General features: G+C 33.5%; 3 protein-coding genes and 1 long non-coding RNA gene across 4 annotated transcripts; 2 read left to right on the top strand and 2 right to left on the bottom strand.

Annotated features, from left to right (window-relative positions):
• Positions 1–3025: 3025 nt before the first annotated feature.
• LOC145614381 (glutathione S-transferase TCHQD-like) lies at positions 3026–6132 on the top strand. Its single transcript, XM_081669432.1, has 3 exons — positions 3026–3139; positions 4222–4512; positions 5291–6132. The coding sequence occupies exons 2-3, from the start codon at positions 4304–4306 to the stop codon at positions 5883–5885; spliced, it is 804 nt and encodes a 267-aa protein (XP_081525558.1). The 5' UTR covers positions 3026–3139; positions 4222–4303; the 3' UTR covers positions 5886–6132.
• Positions 6133–6911: 779 nt separating this feature from the next.
• LOC145614227 (uncharacterized) lies at positions 6912–13287 on the top strand. Its single transcript, XR_014107072.1, has 5 exons — positions 6912–7202; positions 9881–10018; positions 10154–10263; positions 11913–12731; positions 13099–13287. It is a non-coding gene; the product is annotated as an uncharacterized LOC145614227 (long non-coding RNA).
• Positions 8715–12616, bottom strand: LOC145614225 (wax ester synthase/diacylglycerol acyltransferase 4-like). The gene is made up of 5 exons (XM_081669245.1): positions 12288–12616; positions 11618–12193; positions 10121–10471; positions 9325–9462; positions 8715–9057 (listed from the first exon to the last, which is right to left on the bottom strand). The coding sequence occupies exons 1-5, from the start codon at positions 12504–12506 to the stop codon at positions 8911–8913; spliced, it is 1431 nt and encodes a 476-aa protein (XP_081525371.1). The 5' UTR covers positions 12507–12616; the 3' UTR covers positions 8715–8910.
• A 912-nt stretch (positions 13288–14199) lies between the features above and the next one.
• LOC145615484 (wax ester synthase/diacylglycerol acyltransferase 4-like) lies at positions 14200–15808 on the bottom strand. Its single transcript, XM_081670558.1, has 4 exons — positions 15712–15808; positions 15108–15458; positions 14792–14929; positions 14200–14626 (listed from the first exon to the last, which is right to left on the bottom strand). Exons 1-4 carry the CDS (start codon positions 15769–15771, stop codon positions 14459–14461), a joined length of 717 nt encoding a protein of 238 aa, XP_081526684.1. The 5' UTR covers positions 15772–15808; the 3' UTR covers positions 14200–14458.
• Between the last annotated feature and the right edge of the window lie 6328 nt (positions 15809–22136).

The raw sequence follows: 22136 nt of genomic DNA, 5'->3' as shown, positions 1-22136 counted from the left end.
AAATATCTAAACTTTTGTATTATGCCTAAGAATTAAGGGCTTGTTGTTATCACCTATTTAAGTGAGACGAGGAAGATGATGCCAGTAAATAACGATGCCTTATAGATCCTTGTAAAGTGATTTAAAAATAAAATAAAAATAAAAATAGAGGCTTATCGATATCATAAGGACAACTAATTTTTATAAATAGTTCCCCTTAAAAAATTTAATAATTAGTTGAAATTTATAAAAGGTAGTATCCAAAACTCTAGATCATCTGTATTTTTTTTTAATTTTATTTAAATACGAAAATAGTAATTATGCAAGTAATTAAACCTAATTTAATGAAAATGAGTCCCACCACCACCGACCATTTAAAGAAATAGGCCCAACTAGTTCATAAAAAAAAAACCGTAATTGAGGTTGTACTCGAAGTTGCTTTCATTCAGCCGTCCCACATGAAATTTTGAGCTATTTGCGTTTGTGCGACGCTCTTACCCACGTCATACTTCACATTATCTATCCATGAATATGCCTTGCTTTGGCTCCTCCATTCAAATGTTTGAAGCTCGGCACATAAAATATTTGTAAAGGATAATGATCCCTTGATTTATTCCTTAAGTTACTCTTTAGATTGATGGTCAAAGATATCCCTTATTCTTAGTTAATGTACCTAGACATGTACTCTAATGTATCTAGTCGTATTATATTGCTTAGTCATGTACTATATATACTCATGGAATTACATCAATATAATTAAGCTTTCCAACATTCTCTTTCTCATAACTCTATCATGGTATCATAAGCTTTTGATCCATCTTTTCTTGCTTCCGCTACTACCATGGTTACACTATCAAAACCCTTTGCCGACGCCGACAAATGATGGTGACCATATCGAACTTCCTTCCCGGAAAGATTCAAACCAAAATCACACTTCGCTCAACTCTTTTGACATCCCGTATTTTGTATACCAAGGGATGTCAATTATCAATTATTTTTTTTCTCCAAACCCCTTCCGGAGAAACAATCCCTTTTCGGCATCCCGTAGTTTACCTACCAAGTGTTGCCAAACATGCAATTCTTTCTCCAAAATCATTATGGAGAAACATAACATTCTTTCCGTTCTAAACCACCATCAACACCATCATATTTTTTTTCTATCTCGCCTTCAATAGTTGTGAAGGAAACCCTATATTTTTTATTCTTCTCCCAATCTCCCATATGTTGCAAGCACATGCTAGCAAAAAAAAAAAAAAAAAAACTTCTAATACTCCCCTCTCTCCAAACCCTCCCGGAGAATCACAATGCGATGCAACCCTTCTCACATCACCTACACTTCACTTCCTAACAAGATTTGCGAATTATAATCAAGATCGGCCTCTCATTCTGGACGTCCATCTTGCGGGGGCGTGTAAAGGATAATGATCCATTGATTTATTCCTTAATTTACTCTTTAGATCGATGGTCAAAGATATCCCTTATTCTAAGTTAATGTACCTAGACATGTACTCTAATGTATCTAGTCGTATTATATTGCTTACTCATGTACTATATATACTCATGGAATTACGTCAATATAATTAAGCTTTCCAACATTCTCTTTCTCATAACTCTATCAATATTTACGGAGTATGTTCTACTTTGTACAGCTTGTAGCCTTGTATTGAACCTTTTTTTTTGTTTTTTTTTTGACAACAAAGTATTGAACTATTGAGGTTTTGGTTGATTGCATATAAGGCTTTACATGTTTCTCATCCGATAATGTAGAGTCTAATATATGATGACTAATTTAAATTTGAGTCGGATGGGATTATTATGAAAGGAGACTCTCATAACAATTATTGTGCTTTAAAAGCATAAATATGAAATTTCCGATTGAAATAAATACTTTTTATAATTAATCCAAACACTTATTATTATTTTTTTTTAAAAAAACAATCCAAACGCTTATAAGTTGAATGTATGTAGAATTTTATGATTTCACTAAATTTGTAATGTGAAGAGAATTTTTAAAAAGAATTATCTGATTGAGTATAACAAATTGAAATCCTCAAAAGCTCAACAGTAGTCAACATGTATAAGGGGCTAGGCATGCTACTTTTTCATAGGAAGTAAATTTCAAAGGTTCATTTCAACCAAACAACTAGGTAATTTTTAATAGCTTAAGAACTTTTTATTTTGTATGTCAACCTAATAACAGTCAACTACTTTTTCAGCTCAAGCACAACCATGATTTTAGTGATTGATTGATTAAATTAAAGAAGTAATTTACGTAGTATTTCTTTATATATTTTCCCTTATTATGCTGCTAATAACTAATATTTTAATGTAAGTTCAAAGGGAAATAGATTCCGGATATGGCTAACTATACCGCGCGCATCGCTCGCGTTAGCTGCCCTAGTATATATATAAGACACGAGTCCACCACGTCCATGTGTCATCATGACTAGGCGGATGATGTGGCGCCACATCTTCTTTTTCCATAAAGCTTGATTATGTGAGGTGGTGAAACTTTCACCTTTCATGAGTTACACCCAATTGGCCAAATGTTTGACATTCATAGGAAAACATAATGAAGGGGTGGTGGATGAGTTTCAATCCCCCCTTATATGTAGTATTAATCAATTTTGGTAATGTGTAGCTTAGTAGAGTTTTCATTTTGATTGACAATTATAAGATAATATGTTATACTACTCCGTATATATTATTGGATTATCAAAAATGTCTTAAATCCTCTAATCAACAGACCAATCTAACTTACAAGATCTTTGAGTACATACAAATGAGCTATTTTCGACCCAAATTTGTAAATGATCACCTCGACTCTAAAATGGAGTCATACATTCAACTTTTAACTAGATCTTGGGTTTGTAAAATATCATCAAATCAACCAAAATTTCCCAAAATTCCTATTCTTTCTCCGATCTTTACTTTCAAAAATTCCCCTCACTTTCCTCTCGAAATAAAAGGAGAACGGGCCCACTAAATGACAGCGATACTACCCACCTTCTTCTCATCACTAATTTATTCCTCTCCCACTTCACCACTTGAACACCTCCATATTACTCAAATAAAAAATTAATTCAAAATAAAATATATGCTCTGTTTTTAGCCGTCAGCAAAGTCAAGCTACAAACTTTCCAGTTTCCACTCATTTCAGGTAAATTTTAAGCATACCCTTTCTTTCTTTTGATTCAATTTTCATCTTTAATCTTGTTATTTTACTTGATTATTGTATTTTTAATGTGGGTTTTTCTTGTTAATTGATTATATATCATTATTTGGTTGTAGCTGTGTATAATACTCAATCATTGGACTTCTTAATTTTCTGGGTTTTTCATGTTTTATGTTGGATTTGATTTTTTAAGATCATTTTATAGCTTGGCTGAGAAATGAGAATAATTCAATAGTTTTTTCCCGATTGAATTGCATTATATTATTATTTTTCAAAAATTTCTTCAGAAAAAAATAAATTGGCAAGAAGAATTAATTTTGGGTTTTAGTGTTAACACATAGTGAAATACTTGTATTATATTAAATTTCTAATAATACTGCTCAATTAGATGAATTTCATGTTTAGACTAGCATGCTACATATGATGCTATTGAAGAGTGATGCTAGTATTATTGGAGGAACTTGTGAAAGCAGATAGGCATGCCTTTTTATTGGTAAAAGTGAATAAGTTACTTTTGTGTAAATAGTTTGATTGAAGTAGAGTATCATATAACTGAAATATTTCTATTTGATTTGCTATAGGGTCTTCACTGATTACTTAGAGATTATGTCGGTTTTCGAGTTGATGTGAGCTTCATGAATAAAATTGACATACCAATGAACTTAAACATCCTATATTTTGTCATACAATTCACATCCTAATTAATGGATTCTGGTTATTAGTAGTCTGAGATTGATGTGCTTTTGTTATTTATGGATGAAGTCATGGTGAAAGTAAGATGGTGCTCTAATATATTCAATGTAATGCCAATATCATTTGCTTGAATCTTATAATCTATGTGGTATAGGCCGTATAGCTGTATATTGCCTATCATATTCGCCGGGAGGGTTTTAAATATAGTCATGGGACTCATAAGTGTTTGCTTCCTATTTTGTATTCATTATCAAACTTTGTGTACTGTTCAGAAATCTGTGTCCTAACTCTCCCAAGCTTAAATGCTTAATTAAGCCCTTCAGTTGTGTATTGTTTCTTATTTTGGTGGTGATTGTCCCTTTGCTGTTTAACAGGAAGCTTGTTAGTGTCTGATTGATCGGATAAGTTTTGAGATACTACCTACATTACATCCTTGGAGTTGATATTGATTATACAATGCAGTTATACCATCACCCCTTCTCTGTGGATAGCCAAAAGGTGAGGCTTGCACTGGAAGAGAATCAAATTGATTATACATCATATCATATCAATCCTATCACTGCCAAGAACATGGATGCATCATTCTTCCGAATGAACCCGAGTGGGAAGTTGCCTGTGTTCCAGAATGGTTCTCACATTCTTTACAACACGATTGAGATACTACAGTAAGCAATTTTTCTGCCACTGTACTTTTTAATCAATTTTCAATACCTATAGCAACAAAATTTTATCCTTGAAGCACTCATATGGAGTTCAATAGACACCATCACTATATGTTCCATTAGTCTGAGAATACGTCTTTGGCATATGTTTGTTTTTATTGCTGATTTTGTACTTAATTAGGTCATGCTATCCTTAGTTCAGGGTATTCAGTTCTGGATGTCTATTCTGTTGTTATTCTAGGAAGTTGTAGATGTCAAATACTCAAATGTACCTTCACCGTAATGACTCTAAAAGAGGTGCCCACTTATGAGGTAAGGAGTGGCCAGTGGGTCACATTTGCATAGCTTTTCCTATACGATTGTAAAGAAGCTCTTTAAGTCTTGCAAAAAGACAGTATTTATTTAACCCTTGATCATAAACTCATAAAGGTAGGCCTCTTACCTTTACAATTTTACAATTTAGTGAAGTATTTGATATTGTCCTTTGTAATCCTAGTTGAGAAACAGCCCATCAGAAAGTTGTATGTATTCACGTGTCCTAGAATATATTTTCTTTCAATTATGAAAAAAATTTGTAGTATTGAGTTGATGTATAGGATTCTGTAGCCTGTTCTGAATTCTGATGTGAGTATTTAGCCGATGATTAATGATTAAAAATCCTGTTACTTTAGACATAAAGTTTGTTTGCAACTTTTAACTTTTACTTTATATTTTGGCAAATAGTAATGTGAGTTGAAAGGATGGAAAAGTTGATTCCATGGAACTCTCCTTTGGAATGTAGGTACATAGAAAGGATAGCAGCTGTCTCCTCAGTCGGGGATGACATTAAGCTCAGCAGCAGAGAAGTCCTTGAATGGATGCACAAAATCCAGGAGTGGAATCCCAAATATTTCACACTCTCTCATGTCCCTGAGAAACATAGGCTATATGTTTCTAAATTCATAAGGCGGGTGATTATTGCTAGGATGTCAGAGTTTCCTGATCTTGCAAGTGCCTATCACCTTAGGCTCAGAAATGAATATGATACAGAAGAGAAGTTGAAAGATCCAGAGGTAATAAGGAGGAGTGAACAACATTTGGTTAAGCTTCTTGATGAAATAGAAACACAATTGGGAAATACTTCTTACTTAGCCGGAGAAGAGTTCACCATGGCAGATGTTATGCTTATCCCAATATTAGCTCGTTTGGTGCTCCTAAGATTAGAAAATGAGTACATTAATACTAGGCCAAACATTGCTGAGTACTGGAAGATGGTGCAACAAAGGCCTAGCTATAAAAGGGTGATCGGAAAGTATTTTGATGGTTGGAGGCGGAAAAAATCATTGACGAAAACCTGGTGCTATATTCATATGAGGAGCTTGTTGAAGAAATATTGAGTGTACAGAGGTTTGAAAATACGGAGTAATAAAAATTTCTGGAGTTTTATTCTTTAAATGTTATAAATTGGGTAGGGAGTCCTATATTTATGTTGTACAGAGGACACTTCAACCATCTGCTTTTGAAATCATTTTGCATTTTGTTCAATTTTGAAGATGTAACATGGATATGTATGTAGATTTTCGAGCTCAAATTAATTAAAAATGTTTTGTGAGCGGATTTGAAATAAAACGTAATTACCTTGTACTATGTCTAAAATTTGAGCTTGCCCTTCTTTTCTTCAACGGTGAGTTTTAAGGCTTTTTTCCATTCACCTTATTTTATAAATTTTCACCTAAAAGCGAAAAGGTTATTCATAATGAAACTTTATATGTTAAGATCAAATCTCATTTAAAATGGTTTAATTTGATATGGTTGAACTTTTAAAATTGAAATAATGAAAAATTAATATTTGAATATATGCATGGACTTAGGCAAGGAAAACTGACCCATAGTTCATAGTCGATTACCAGATTTGAATACTCGACTCGAAATCCAATATAAATCTAAAATGTAGCTCGACCTAAGTCGAATTGGAGCCGCTTTTGACTTGATGCTCGAAGTGACCTGACCCAATTTTACTCAATCCGAAAATTACCTGATATCCAATTTTACTTGATACTCAAACTATTGACCCATACATACCCAATACCCAATGTGACCCATAAAGACCCAAATACCCAATGTAACTTGAACTGATATTGCCTAATACTCGAAATGATTTTATCCAAAATACCTGAGTGATCCGATTTAAACTTGACCCGAAATCTAGACCATATTTTAATTAGCCTTAAAATAATTCAATCATAGCTTGTCTTGAAGCCTTGACTCGACCCAACTTGAACCGGCCTAAACTCGACTAAAAGTTTCAACTAGACACCCGTCCAATTATCTATGAACCGAACATGTTCGATAGTCAATACACAATTTGACCTGATTCAAATCGACCCAAATTCATAATAGACCTGAAATGACGTGATCTTCACTCGACCCAAAAGACCCGAATGTCTAGTGTACAATGTTCATGGACTTATGTTGACAAATCCAAAAACATCATATCGGAGTTGCAATAACATTTGTTATACTTCGTAAAAAATTACAAGAACCTTTCCAAAAAAAAAAAAAAGAAAAGAAAAAAAAGTGTTTAATAGAATTTGAGCGTAGGAGATTATGATTAAGTGAAGAACTGAAGATCCTAAATTTCCCCAATTATAGTAAAACGACAGCATTTCAGACCAAAGTTATCTGGGCTGAGAGGCTAATTGTTGGCGAATTTGGTATGCGATTTTAAACCTAAATTTCCATAATTCAGTATGAAGCTTTTTTTTTTTTTTTTTTTTTTTTTTTTATAAATTTTTTTAATTTTTAATTTTTTTATTTTTAAATAGTGTGAGCATGGAAATTTATTTTTTTACATGAATTTGTAGGAATTATTTTCTATATTGATGTTTTGTTCTTAAGTTCTTATCTAATTACCTAACTAACTGTAATCGTCCATGTTAATAACATGCTGAATAAATCTCTACTATTGTTGCTAATTGTAAATCTGGAAGTCCAATTCTAAAATTTGGATTATAATTTTAGCAATTAAGGTTACAGAGTATTAAGTTATTAACCTAATGATGTTGGTATTCGAATTGTATCAAGACCTGAATATTTCAAGATTTTCTATTCAAGTAAAACAATAAAACTCAAGGATATAATTATAGCAATTTGTTATGCCAGGATTTGGATTATTTGGGTTATTTAGTTAAACTTGAACAATGCTAAAGTATTAGAGATAATTTTAAGAATGAACAGAAAATTAGAAAATTAGTAACATTTGGATTTACGTGGTTAAGTCAACGTGACCAGCATCCACCCGGCGAGGAGGGAGAGGGACAATTGTATTAGCCCATTCTTTTGTGTAGATAATATACAAGATTGAGTGTACAAAATATATGGCTCAAACTCTCAATATGCAAGGAGAGTCAACTGCATAATTTGTTCACTCTATCTGTTGCTCTGTATCTCACAATAAAAGTTACCCTTTTGTGTTTTACAAGTTTGCAAGACTTGATGTAGTTGGTTGATCGAGGGTTTATCTTGTAACCTTGATGTCCACAAGGTCAAATCCTCCCAACTGTTGGTGTTTAAGGGTGTAAGGATCTTTTACCCTTCCATGATTGGGGTTTAGTCGTTCAGTCAATAGACGGAGTTAATGAAATATGCTTTATGCCCTCAAAGTCATATATGAGCTACCAATGTTGAAAGGCTTCAACCTTGTGGAAAAATAGAATGCAGGGGTGTTAAATACCCATTTTTGATTGAGGGTAGTTGAGCCACATTTTGACATTGATAAGTTGTCCAAGGTTTGTAACCTTGATCATTTATTTTTCTAAACACGAATTGAATCATAAAATATGAAAATATCACCACTTTAAGATAATTATCTTAATATACTGACATAATTATCTTAAAATACCTCTTTTTTTAATTGTTTCACAAAGATGTGATGAGAGATAATCTTGGTCTAAGTTGACAATGTTTGAGCAATAATACAAGAACAAGGTCAGAATAGGCAAATAGCATATAACATTGATGATTCCTTATTATTGTTCAATATGCTAATAATGCTATTACAGTTCCTCTTTTGATAGGTATATTATCATAATTCTACAGAGAAGATGTTGTCATTTATGACAATAATATTACACATAATGCCACACTAATTCAAGGAGAAGTTTACACATATATAGCCATGAACCATTCTCCTCCAACCACCCCCCCCCCCCCCCCCCCCCCCCCCCTTTTTTTTTTTATTTTGGCTTCAAAGTTTCTTAGAAAAGGATCCAAATGCCACTAGACTAGACATAGTAATTGATGATGAATAGAGCTAAGAATTGCAAGGCTTGAGCTAACTGAAATGTCATAAATTTAAGTTGAGTTGCATCATTCCCAAATCAGCACCTTGAGGATAAACTTTCTGTTGTTTGAAGTCTCTTTTTATTGGCTCTTCGAGGCTGTCTTGTACGCCAGATCAAAAGCATTCTTGATGCATGAGGTCAGCTTCTGTGAGTCTACGAGGCCCTTTTCAACTCCTACTCCGATCCTCACAGTTTGCTTGTAACTCATGATTGTTATTACTAGGCTCTGCAAGTCCCCAGAGTAATTGTTAGTGGTGGATGAGGGGTCAAGAGTTAACTAAAGCAGTACATCTGTACTGATTCTGAAAATTGATAATCTACATGAAGAATTAAGCAATTTGTAGTTGAATTGAGGATGATATAAGATCGATCAAGAAACACAACTGACAAATTTCTAGGAAATGATGTTTAAGGTTTGCATTACCAAAGTGACATAGACCAATCAATTTAGTCTTATACTTAAAATGAAGGACAGAAGTATTAGGAACCCTACCTTAGGAGTGCCGCAAACCATGAAGTATATGCCTTTGACAGGATGGTTAACCAAGGCCACTTTTTCAATTGGACCTATCATGTTTGTCATTCCGATGCTTGATTTATTCATTGTATTGTAGATAAGTTCAGCTGCTGCCTGAAACAGAAAGTTTTTTGTTTTGTTTATTAGTTCTTCTTTTTATTAGTATATATTCAATCAACAAACTGCCGTTTTAATATACAAGCTTAATTGATAAAGCATACAAAGGGAAGTTATTGGACTGGTTCTGTCGAGTTTTGGAAACCTGTAATAAGTCTGGTGTCTTCAAATTTTGTACTGCACACACCGATACTCAGAACTGCTTAGTTTCAGTAAGTATGATAAACAAGATTGTTCTCTATGCTATTTGCTTACATAAGACTGATTGTTCTTTATGCTATTTGCTTACATAAGACTAATACAAATGTACTAAAAGATAATTATGTCAGTATTTTAAGATAAGCCAATATCATTTATGTATAACTTTCTGATTGTCAATAACGTGCATTTAATTTGGACTTATTTTCTAATATAGGTAAATGGAGACGGAGATAAACGTTTCACTTCATGTATGTTTATTCAAAAAAAGCTCATTGATGTGGAAATGTCTCTAAATTATATTCACCTACCTGTGGCTGAAGTTTGTTTGCTCACCAAAAAAATGTCTACTTAGGCAAGTACACTTTTATCTTGATCTAAGGCTTTCTGAAGTCTAATGAAAACTCAAAAGAAGACAGCATGTGCATTAAGAAATATGATCATTAAATACATGTACCTCAGGTCCTTTGCATTTCCTTGTAATCTCTAGGCACTGAGCTGTGAGATAAACTGCTGGTGAATTTCTGAGTCTCGCAATCTGTTGCTGTGTTTTATAGACAAAATCAAGGGGGTTGGAGGGGTTATCGTCAATTAGTTCAGGTATTGCTACATGCAAAAATGCAAATTGGTTCCCCCACATCTTGGTACTTGCTGTTTTCATTTCCTTAACTGAAATATATCGTGTGATGTTCCTAGTGTTAAGCAGCACCAAAGCTGTAGATTGTGAAATGCTGGATTCTGGGTCAATTTCTTGCATGTATACTCGAATCCCATGGAAAATTATGCCTGCAAGAATGTCATTGATTGTCTGCAGGAGTAAACATAACAGTGTCAGTACCAATGTGTTTTTTATTGCTTCAATAGATTGTAATATGAAATTCTTCTACTTTTAAGATTATTACATGCTCCCTCCACCATCCTTAATTCCCGTGAAATATGAGAAATGAACACTTAATAATGGGACGGTGGGAGTACGAGTACCTCTTAAGTCTTAATATTTGTTTTGTGATTTCTGGTAGAGTGGTAGGAGCTTACAAGTTTTCTTTTGTAGGATTGTTATTAAAAGTTGTAATTATACCATACCAGAGGATAAAAAAAAGAGAAATCACATAATCAAATGAAATCCATGGTTTTTTGGACTTATTGATTACGAAGGGCATGAACTTAACTTAATTAAAACTAATAGAACTTATTATGCTTGTGAATTGATTAAGTACCCTTATTTTACCAAATATAACCTATCTTAGGCTTATTTTTCCATAAAAAGGTGAAAATGAGGTGAGGAGAACCTATTCTACTTGTGGCCAAGACGAGAGTAATATTGGGTGATCTTGCTTTTTAGGAAACATTGATGAATACTGGATTGAAATAAGTAGAGGGAGCACAAGTACTTCGTTTCTTGAAAAGAACTGTTTGTCTGCAACTACTTTTTGCACTACATCAATTAGAATTAATGTTTTCTAAGACTAATTGGTCTATTTCTAATTTTATTTGGACCACATGGACACAAGGTAGTTCATATTTAGTGGTTGTTTTATGGGATTTTACGTCTTTATGGTGGGAACATATATTTTTGTTCTAAAATTTAGGATGCAGCATCCGAATTCTGGAAAGAATTTATGCCTCCCTTATAATAATGCTAACTGGGCGCCCGAAAAAACAGCTAGAATACGGCCTGGCCTTTACCATCTTTCTCGGACTTATTCTATTTGAATTTATTACAATCTATTTTTATTGATTGAAAGTTTTTTTTTTAATTACGATTATAACATATTTTTCTGATTTATTGCTGTATTAGTTTTGTTAGGTTTATGAATTTTTTTGATTAGAATCGCATTTATAAAATGAAACTAGTAATTAAATTACTAATATTATTTTAAACTGAAGAGAACAGAGATTAACTGTTTTAAACATGCTATACAAAAAGCAAGAAGAAATGGAAAGGATAACGTACCGTGCCTAGTCTTGCTTTGATTAGTTTAATGTGGTCTAGGGATAGTTCAATAGTAGAGATTTTAAGTGGCTGGAAACCCTGACTCTTTCCGGATCTGATGGGTGTCTTATCATCTGGATTGTAAGTGCTTTTCAGAAAACTCCATCCAAAATCATAGGCTCCTTTAAAGATTGTAGATATAGTTTGTGGCACCCATTCGATAATACTCGTCGAGTTGTTGCTCTTGTTTACTGAACTTGATCGAGTTGTAGGAAAAGTTAACGGAAGAGAAGGATTATCTGTTCTTTTGACGCAGGAAAGAAGTGCTCCCATCAGAGAGTAGCCGTCACCAAGTGCATGGTGAAGCTTGAAGATTATATGCGCAGCTGCTTTGCTTGTTGGGTACTTGAATATGTGAACTTCCCATAAAGGCCTATTTTGTGGCAATAAATCTGAACTAGTTTTCATCAGATAATCATCAAAGTATTTGTCGTATGATTCAACTGATAGGTCCTCTGGGAAGCTGGGAATAATAAGGTGATCATGAAGGTTCACTTCTACTTTTTTCCATTGCTTTACACCTTTCTCGTCAGTTATCTGCAATAAGTCATTTAGCTAGTCAGTAGCACAAAAATTTGGCGATTTAAAGTAGAAGTTAAAACTAAAAGAAGATATGAAGTATGTATATTACCATAATAGAAGAAAATCTGGGGTTAATGGGAAGGAAAACATCTCGAAGTTGTGGAATTGCACATGAGTCATCAAAGGGAACTTCAATTTCCAGAACAGCAAGGATGCAAACTGACAGTGTTTTGCTGTTGAAGTATTGTCCGGTAGGAGATACCGGTTCAGATCCATCATTTTCCTGCAGGTTGCCTCTTTCTGTTTTTATTTGCAACTTAGACTTCATTTTCTATTATATGGATGTATTACAACCTTTTTTTTTTTGCAATGGGTTATGGCTGCAATATATTTGCCTGATAAGCTGTATGATATCAATGAACAGTTTTTTTTATCTTTTTGTTTGTAGGTTGTGATGGTGAGAAGTGGAACAACGTTAGCAGAATTTATAGTATGAACGTGTGAAAGGAATGCAGAAAAGGTTCTTGTTTCATTGCTTACGAAAGTAGAAAAGGTGCTTATTTCACTGCTTAATTATGATCATGAAATTTATTAGTATCTTAATCATCGAGTGCATAATTTTCTTTGAATTCAACATCATGCATGTAAATACTATTAATTTCAACAACTAACTACTGTGATTAATTTGCTATATTTGTCAATTGTTATCATTTTCTTAGTACTTCTTGGCACATGACACCGAATCATTATTAATCATACTGCTTGTGAGGTTCATATTAGCTAATCAAATGTTACGCTTTTAAGTTAATTCTTGATATGCTAAGGATAACTTTTTTTGCTTGCTGAATTTAGTAAAATGTCTTTGGTATTGACCAATGAATGATAGCTGTTCTAATAATAATTACTCTGCAATGCTGCAGTAATGTTGCCTGAGAGGCTATGAAACTGCATTGCCTGCAATACATTCAAGTGTGTATAGAGTGTCTAGACTGTCAACTATGAATTTACCCATATGGCCATATTTGCTGTCTATCTTCATGGCACCGTTTTATCCCTGCAGTTTTTGCTGTCGGTACCATTATAATGTCGCCATGCATGTAAAAATTACTTTCAGCTTATTGCTTGTGATGTTAATTATAATGCTTATCTATAGCTCGGGATATTGTGTCTTCTGGCCGGTTAGGAGTTTTCGTTTTGAAAAAAGAGTCTATTTCCCTAAGTAGCTACTCAAATGACACCGTGTGAGGTGACCGACTTGCCCTTAATGAGAAAACTGTAGTCTACGTTGAGGGCACTAACGTCATTTCACCCCATTGCTACGTGTCTAACTGTTAGGCGATTAGCCGGATGTTGATATTTACCTGCAGCTGGTGATTACTTGTACTAAATAGTCGTAGTAATTACTAAAAAAAGGCACAGGGTCCAGCACATGTAATGCTTTAATGTGATGTGTTGATTGATCACAGTTTTGTAGTGAATATTGACTATTGAAGTAGGTCATGACAATTGAAAATTAATGTACTGGGTTCATTGTAGAATTAAGGGGATAAGATTGAAGCGCAGTGAATTCTGAACCAGTTACTGCTGTACTATTTTTTGGAGGTTAAAAATATGAATGTTCTGAGAAATTATATGAACAATTGCCACAATTGAGATAATCACGGTTTGAGTTGGGTGAAAAAAAGTTGGGCATTTACTAATATTGATTGATGCAATTCATTTTTATTACCTTTCTTACTCGTCTGTAGATGTCATTTGTCAACTAATTTGGTTGATTAAAGTCTTGACCCTTGAGGATTGGTTCAAAGACTTGAGATTGAATCCCCTCTATAGTATTGTCTTATGTGACTTTCTCAGTGACTTTCTCAGTAGTTTCTCTATTTCGACTTGCAAATCGAGATCATAGTTTTGGATTCTCCAACCATAGATACTAGTTTGCCGTTCTATTTGCAATTGTATGTTGGTGTTAGTAGAAGCTCAACAAATACTTTTGAACAAATCATAAAACTTTGGTTGCATGCCTTCATATTATGTAACAAAGTCATAGTATAAGAATACAAGTGCACTAGATGCCATTAGTACTTGTAAATATACTTGTAAACCATTGCATTTTATTTAGTTTAACACCATACATGAACAAGAATAAGCTTATACACACATTAAGATTATTATTGGTGAAGACGAGGAGAGCTAACTGATAACTTGAGCAGAGTCATATCCATCCCATACCAACACCGCAACCTCCACAAAGATCTATAGACCTATAGTACATATACAAAGTTATTCGACTCCCTTATTTGGATATTCGGTCTTTGTAGCTGCCTCGTATATGAGCTCGAAAGCTTTCTTGATGCATGATTCCAGCCTCTGTGAGTCTATGAAGTCCTTTTCAACTGATAATCCTATCCTTACAGTTTGCATGTAACTCATAATCGTTACTAGGAGGCTCTGCAAATCAATAACATTTCGATTAGTGACAGAAAAGGGCCAAAAGGCTGGCTCGCGTACTTGAATTGTAGATGATGAATAATGTATCATGGGACAATCATTTAGGGACGACCCTTGTTAATCAAAAAACAAAATGGTGTTATGGTATAATCTATTATTGCATACCTGAGGAACGCCTCCAGAAACAAAGTACATGCCTTTAATTGGATGATCAGCCAACGTCATTCGTTCAATCGGACCAATCATGTTTGTTAGCATTAAGCTTGCATTACTAATTGTTCTAAACATGAATTCAGCTGCTACCTGAAACCAATATCCATGTTTCAATTTTTTTTCCTGCTTATGATCAAAGTTTAAACAGTTCTTTTCTTCAATTTGTTTTTGATTACTCAGTAATAAAGCTTATAAACTTCTAAGGTTTATAATGAATCAAAATTAAAGTAATATTGCGAAAAATAATATGGTCAATCTTTTTATGTACCTCACGACCCATGCATTTCCTTATGATCTCTAGCCATTGAGCTGTAAGATAGATTGATGGTGAAGTTTTAAAACTTGTGATCTGTTTTCGTGCTTCATAGACAAAATCGAGGGGATCGTAGCATTCATCGTTGTTTAATTCAGGTATCATTATATGCAAGAACCCAATTTGGTTCCCCCATATTTTCTTTTGTGCTTTATTCATTTGTTCAGTGGACATATAGCCTTCGACGTTTCTAGTGTTGAGTATCACTAATGCTGTTGATTCCGAGTTGCCCGATTTCGTGTCAGTTGCTCGCATGTATCTTCGAACCCCAAGGAATATAATGCCTCCAAGAATGTCATTTATAGTCTGCAAGAGTTATATCGTGTAATGTCAATAGGATGTGTTCTTAAGGTGCATAGATGTTGAGCAAGTCTCGGCCTATACTCATAGCATGGTCTAGTTTAGGTGGATGGCCAACTAGCTATGGATAAATAGCCACGTGCTACTCATTTTTTGTTTTTAAAGGAAAGGTATACAAAAGTTAGGATAATCTTCTTAAATACGTATTTATTGTGAAAGAATTAATAATTAAGTAAACAACATAAGAGAGATAACTTACTCCGCCTATCTTTGCTTTGATCAATTTGATTTGGTCCAAGGAAAATTCTATATTCGACATCTTCACAGGGCGAAGCCCTAAACCTTCATTTCCAGATCTAATGGATGTCTTATCATCTACTTTGCAAGTGCTTTTTAGAAAACTCCATCCAAAATCATAACCTCCTTTAAAGATTGTAGAAAAAGTTCTTGACACCAAACGGGTAATAATACTTGTATTCTTATTATCTGCAACTTTGGAGCTTGATCGTGTTGATGGAAAAGTTAACGGAAGGGAAGGATCATCGGCTTTTTTTGCGCAAGAAAACAATATTCCCATCAAAGTGTAGCCATCACCAAGTGCATGGTGAAACTTGAAGATAATATGTGCTATTGCTTTACTCGTTGGGAAGTTAAGTATGTGAACTTCCCATAAAGGCCTATCTTGTGGTAGTTGTTCTACACCCATTTTAGTTAGATATTCATCAAAATAATCGTCGTTTGATTCGATTGAAAGCCCATTTGGGGGACAAGGAACAAAAATACATGATCTTCAACGTTCACTTCCACCTTCCATAGTTTTTCACCTTTTTTGTTAGAAATCTGCGAAAAGAAATTTAGTTAGCTATTGATCACTAGTTGTAATTAAGTATTTTCTAAGTGTTGATATAATTACTGGGAAACTAAAGTTATCTTATTGAGTATAGTTTCCTAGTGACGTTACTTGTAGTACATTACGGAGTATTATTCAATAGTCAAGACTGCATGCATGGTAAGTGGATTTTGAGAGGAAAATTTTGCCAAAACCATCTTCTTAATTTTGTATAAATTTTTTTTATAAACCTTTTTTTTTAAATTTTTTTCAAAATACTTCGTAACAATTTTAATCCTGTTCTCTTTACCTTAAAATAGTACCAGTAATATTTAATAAATAAGTTCAATTCAGTAATAATAATTTTTAATTAATATCTTTAAAGAATAAATATAATAGAGAATCTATTAAGAAAATAATAGAGAATTTTTAAAATATAAGAACAAATATTAGTTTCGGGTGTTGGATGGGTGATTTCGTATTGGTTTGTAGGGCTGTTCAAAACTATCCGAGAATCCGAAAATCCGATCCGTATTTGATCCGATTTTTTGGATATCCGATCCAAAAAAACGAATATCGGATACGGATTCAAATACTGATTTTCAAATTTTCGGATATCCGATATCCGAAAAATATCCGAATATTATCGGATATCGGATATTTCTTTCAGGTTTCCGAACTGATATCTGAAATTGTAAGCCTGATATGTATATGACAATACATCAGTACATATAAAATTTTCAAAAATATTTTTATAATAATATTATAAAATAATTTTTAGTGCCCAACAAACCTAGTGAGTTCTCAGTTCTCACCTACTTCCGCCACTTTCTCATCTATCTAAAAGGAACCCTATATTCCAAACTCCGCCGCTCAGTCACTCAGCCACCTCTCTGTTTTTTTCGGTGATAAGTGAGTCTAATTTTGGTTCGTAATCTTTGCTCTTTGTTGGTCTAAAGTCGATTCCTCGATCTTCTGCAACCCCTGAATACATGGGCCTAATTTTCTTTTTTAATTTCGATCTTCTTCGTTCAGTCGCCAATTTGTTGGTTTGTTCTCCGTTGCTCAACAAATCACTATTCAACTCTCCTCTGGTAATTAAAAGATTATAAGGATTCATCTGTTGGGAATTTTGATTTTTAATATGTGTATGTGTCTCCTCTATTGTTGGGTTTGCTCACCAATTTGTTGGTCTTATCGCCAAACTAACAAAGAAGGCTGCTACTGTTATAGTTTTTTGTATTTGTGGTAATTAAATAGACTTTATTAGTTTATTATGTATGCCAATTAAATGGTCTTCTAAAAGACTACTATGCTTAACGATACAAAAAGCAAAACATTTAATGAGATTTATACAATTTTCATTAATATCGGATAATGGATATCCGAAACATGCGATCCGAATGATTTCGGATATCGGATATCCGAAATTTTCGGATCGGATTCGGATATCAAAATCTAATATCCGAAGGTTCGGATATCCGATCCGAAATCACATTTCGGATCGGATATCCGAACCGTGAACAGGCCTATTGGTTTGGGTTGGGTTCCATAGCTAGTGGACGCATGGTTTTAGCAGTAGTTAGATAGTTTCTGGCTAGAGTGGGTTCTTGGAGGTTGATGATAAAATATAAAAACCTGGCTTCAACTATCAAACATACTACTACGTAGTACATGATATCAAAATATCAACACTTAAGAGTCAATGTGACAATGAGGTAGTGGGTTCAATCTCATTCAACCCTCCTTCTAAGTAAAATATGTAACACTGGATTTGAATAGGCCCATGCTACTTACATGTTAATAACAGGGTGTTGTTAAACGTCGCTCCCCTTTTATTAGGCAACGCTTGCATTTTTCTTAAGATTTTCCAGTTTTACCCCTATCAAATAAATACCCACAACTCACTCCACGACACTCACAACTCTCATACTTCACTCGCATACTCTCATTTTATCTCTCTAAATTTTTTTTAAAAAAAAAATATGTAAAATCAGGAAAAAAAAAAGCCACGACATTGATCACAACAACAATAAAAGTACTAATACTAATTATTCAATTAATCACAAAATGAATAATAATAATAATAATAATAATAATAATAATACAAAGATTACAAAAAAAAAATAATAATAAAACAAAAACAACAACAACAACAAAACCACATCCGCCCAAAAATTTAGGATCTACCTAGGTGGATCCTAGTTTTTAAAGTGGATCTACCTAGGTGGATCCAGTTAAAATTTCTGGATCCACCAAGGAAGATCCGGAAATTTTAGGTGGATCTCCCACATCCGACTAAAATTTTCGGATCTTCCTTGGTGGATCCGGAAATTTTAAGTGGATCCACGGTGGATCCTAATTTTTTAGGCGGATGTTTTATTTCAATTTTTTTTTTTAAAAAAAGTACGACTTACATAAGCCTCCGACGAAGCTTCCGGTGTCGGATGTGGTAGTGTCGGGATTTTTTTTACCACGTGGTAGTAGATGGAGGGGTCGGGAATGATATTATGCCATTATACAATACAATTTACACAAAGGGCAATATTGTCCTTTCATGTCAAAAAGGGAGTGTTAGTATGTAAAATGGGAGCGACGTTTAGCAATTCAGCTTTTGCATGAGGAGGTCGGACATGACAAAGTATAACAACCAATCCTAGGTTTTGGTTGGGCTAATTATGCTGATCCGGGTGGTTCCGGTTATTGTAGTATTGCAAGCAAGTTAGGATGGTGAATCAAGTGTTGTTGTAGAGGTAATAAAATAAGAAATTCGAGATGATGTCTTGCTAATTCTTAACTTTAATTAAGGTAGTTATTGACAAATTTTCCTTTATAATATACCAAAAAAAAAAAAAAAAAAATTTTACCATGATAGACGAGAGTCTATGGTTTTTGGGAAGGAAAAGCTCTCGAAGTTGTGACACGCCATGTGAAACATCAACGAGAACTTCCGATTCCATAACAGCAAGAACACTAACATTCAGCGCTTTGCTGTCGAGGTATTGTCCGAAAGGAGATACCGGTTCGACTACTCCATCATCATCTTCATGTTGGTTGCTTCTTTTAGTTACTATTCTTCGCAATGTTGACTCCATTTTTGTTATTTGGATGGATAGATTATGTATTTATGTATAAGTGAAGTGTTAGTTAGCTAGCTATATATCAAATCAACCTTTTTTTTTTTTTTTTGTAGGTTGGGAATTTGTGATGCGGTGAAGAAGCCAATGCAAGGAATTTATAGTATGGACACCTTAGTGGAAATTAATTATGATCAATCATTCCATTTATCAATAATAAGTACAATGCAATAATTTTCATTTTAATGGAAGAAATTTAGAGAAAATGATTTTAGTTTCTATTTCCTTCATTATTACATTAACCTTTTCGAAATGTGTTATAAACGTCAAACTACGGAGTACTCCCTCCGTTCCCGAAAGAATAACTCATTTGGCCTAATTTTAGTCCCAAAAAGAATGACCCATTAGCATTAAAATACCCACCAATTTGCAACAATATTTGTGCAAAATTAGCTTTTCCATATAAAATTTTGTTTTTCCATACACTTTTTTTTATCATCTCTCTACTTTTTGAGCCCTTTTCCTAAATAATGCTAGAAAAACACCCAATTCCCAAATTACAATCAATCTTTTATTAATTCCCATTATACAGTCCACGTCACCGGTTCAAGAGAATTTGATTGTTTTACGGTTTATACTTACTCAAAACCGCTACCTCAAGTAGCGGTTTCTTGTTTAATAAACATCTCCAGGCCAGGATTTTTGCCTCAACTATGAAGAACACCTCCACCCTTTCTTGCCACCCTACTGCTGCTGGCTTCTTGCCACCCTACTGCCGTCGCTTTCGCCCCCAACCTCGTCTTGGTACTGTTGTAAACTAGGGTCAGATGAAGGGTTATTTTATGTTATACCCTAATTTTGTTTTTACCTAATTAACTTGTTAATTTTGTAATTATTTTCAATTCACATAATAAATTTGACAAATAATAAGCATTGATTTTGAGGATTTATATAAATATACAGTGGTGAGTTTATAGGAACAACAAGAATTAAAGCTTGCGGCTGGTGTTCATGTTAAAAACCAATGCTTTGTTTTGATATAAACCAATACTTCAAGTAGCGGTTTTCAGTTTTGAAAACCGCTACTTTAAGTGGCGATTTTCTGAGTATAAACCGCTACTTGAAGTAGCTAGTTTTGAAGTAGCGGTTTATAGCTGGACCGATAAAAAAATCGGTTCATTTCTTTTAGCTTATGTGGACGGTATAATGGAAACTAATAAAAGATTGACCGTAATTTGGGAATTGGGTGTTTTGCTAGCATTATTTAGGGAAAGGGTTCCTACTTTTTTACAAACTCCATGTAAATTATCTTTCCAGTGTACTTTTATTTTTTTATTTAACTTTCTTAATACCCGCAAATTAAAATCAACCCAAATGGGTCGTTCTTTCGGGGACGGAGGGAGTATTTTTTAACGATATATTCTATAATATTTTCTCCCGCAATCTAATTTTATACTCCCTCCGTCCTTGAAAGAATGACCCATTTAAGTTGATTTCGCGGGTATTAAGAAAATTAATTAAAAAGAAGTAAATGTATATTGGAAAGATAAATTTACATGAAATTTGTAAAAAAAGTAGAGAGAGAAAGTAATAAAATTGCATGGAGAAACAAAATTTTATATGGGAAAGCTAATTTTGCACAAATATTGCTGCAAATTGGTGGGAATTTTAATTTAAATGGGTCATTCTTTTTTGGACTAAAATTAGGCCAAATGGGTCGTTCTTTCGGGGACGGAGGTAATATTTTGATTGGTTAGCATGAATATTAATTTAAGTTTTAACATTATTCTTTTTGATAATTATAATGTCAAACTTCAAAATTTGGGTTTATCATTGAATTTTCCATAAAGTAGTGAATTTATACTAATTTATTAGAAGGCGTTTATAAAAATGTCAATGCGACACGTAAACTCCTCCAAATTATGCCATGTCCCTTCACAAACACCTTCATGATACCACAAATTTGAAGATAAGGATATTGAATCTCGAACCACTTATAACAAAATTAACTACTCAACCATCTAATCTAATTATCAAACCTGATACAAATATGAAAAAGAAATATATATACATAACTATAAACCACATGGTTTAATTATTAAAAAAACACACACACATTCATTCAAAGGAAAAAAAATAAAACGTCAGGTAGGCGTTGTCCGTATTAATGAAGGCGATTATTGAATGACCTGGACAGCTTGACTCTTTATTCCCTATTTTTTTTTAATTTTTTTTTCTAACAAAGACCTTTACTCTTTTTTTCATTATTGTGAAATTGAAGTGCTAGAGCTATCTTATACTTGATAAAATTGATTCAACCATGGCGGAACCAATTAAGTACATGAGTGGAGTAATCATGATCAAATAAGAAGATTGGTGTTTTGTTGATGGCTTTGGATTTGGGATATAAGTTGATTGGACTTCACGGAAAAAAAAGGGTTTGGTTTGACAATGTCGATGTCAAAATTCAAAATCCTTAGAAAAAAAAAACACCAATTAAACGATTACAAAAGTAGCAACATAGCTATTTCATTCATGTTTACAATGACTTCAAAATTAAACACTCTTTGATTACACAACAATAATATTGCAAGCACTGAAAAACAAATAGGGGGAATAACTAAAAAAAAAAATAAAAATTGCCGCAAAGATAATTTCAAAAAACAAAATCTATAACATAAATTATTCCCGTTGTACAATTACAAAAGTAGCAACTCGGAACAACGCCCGAGCTACTCACTAGTTATGAAATTAAAGCACGTAATAATAATCATGAAA

Source organism: Chenopodium album, chromosome 25 (genome assembly GCF_948465745.1).
Source record: "Chenopodium album chromosome 25, dcCheAlbu1.1, whole genome shotgun sequence".
NCBI classification, from domain to species: Eukaryota; Viridiplantae; Streptophyta; class Magnoliopsida; order Caryophyllales; family Amaranthaceae; genus Chenopodium; species Chenopodium album.
This window is presented reverse-complemented; position numbering and strand designations above follow the sequence as displayed.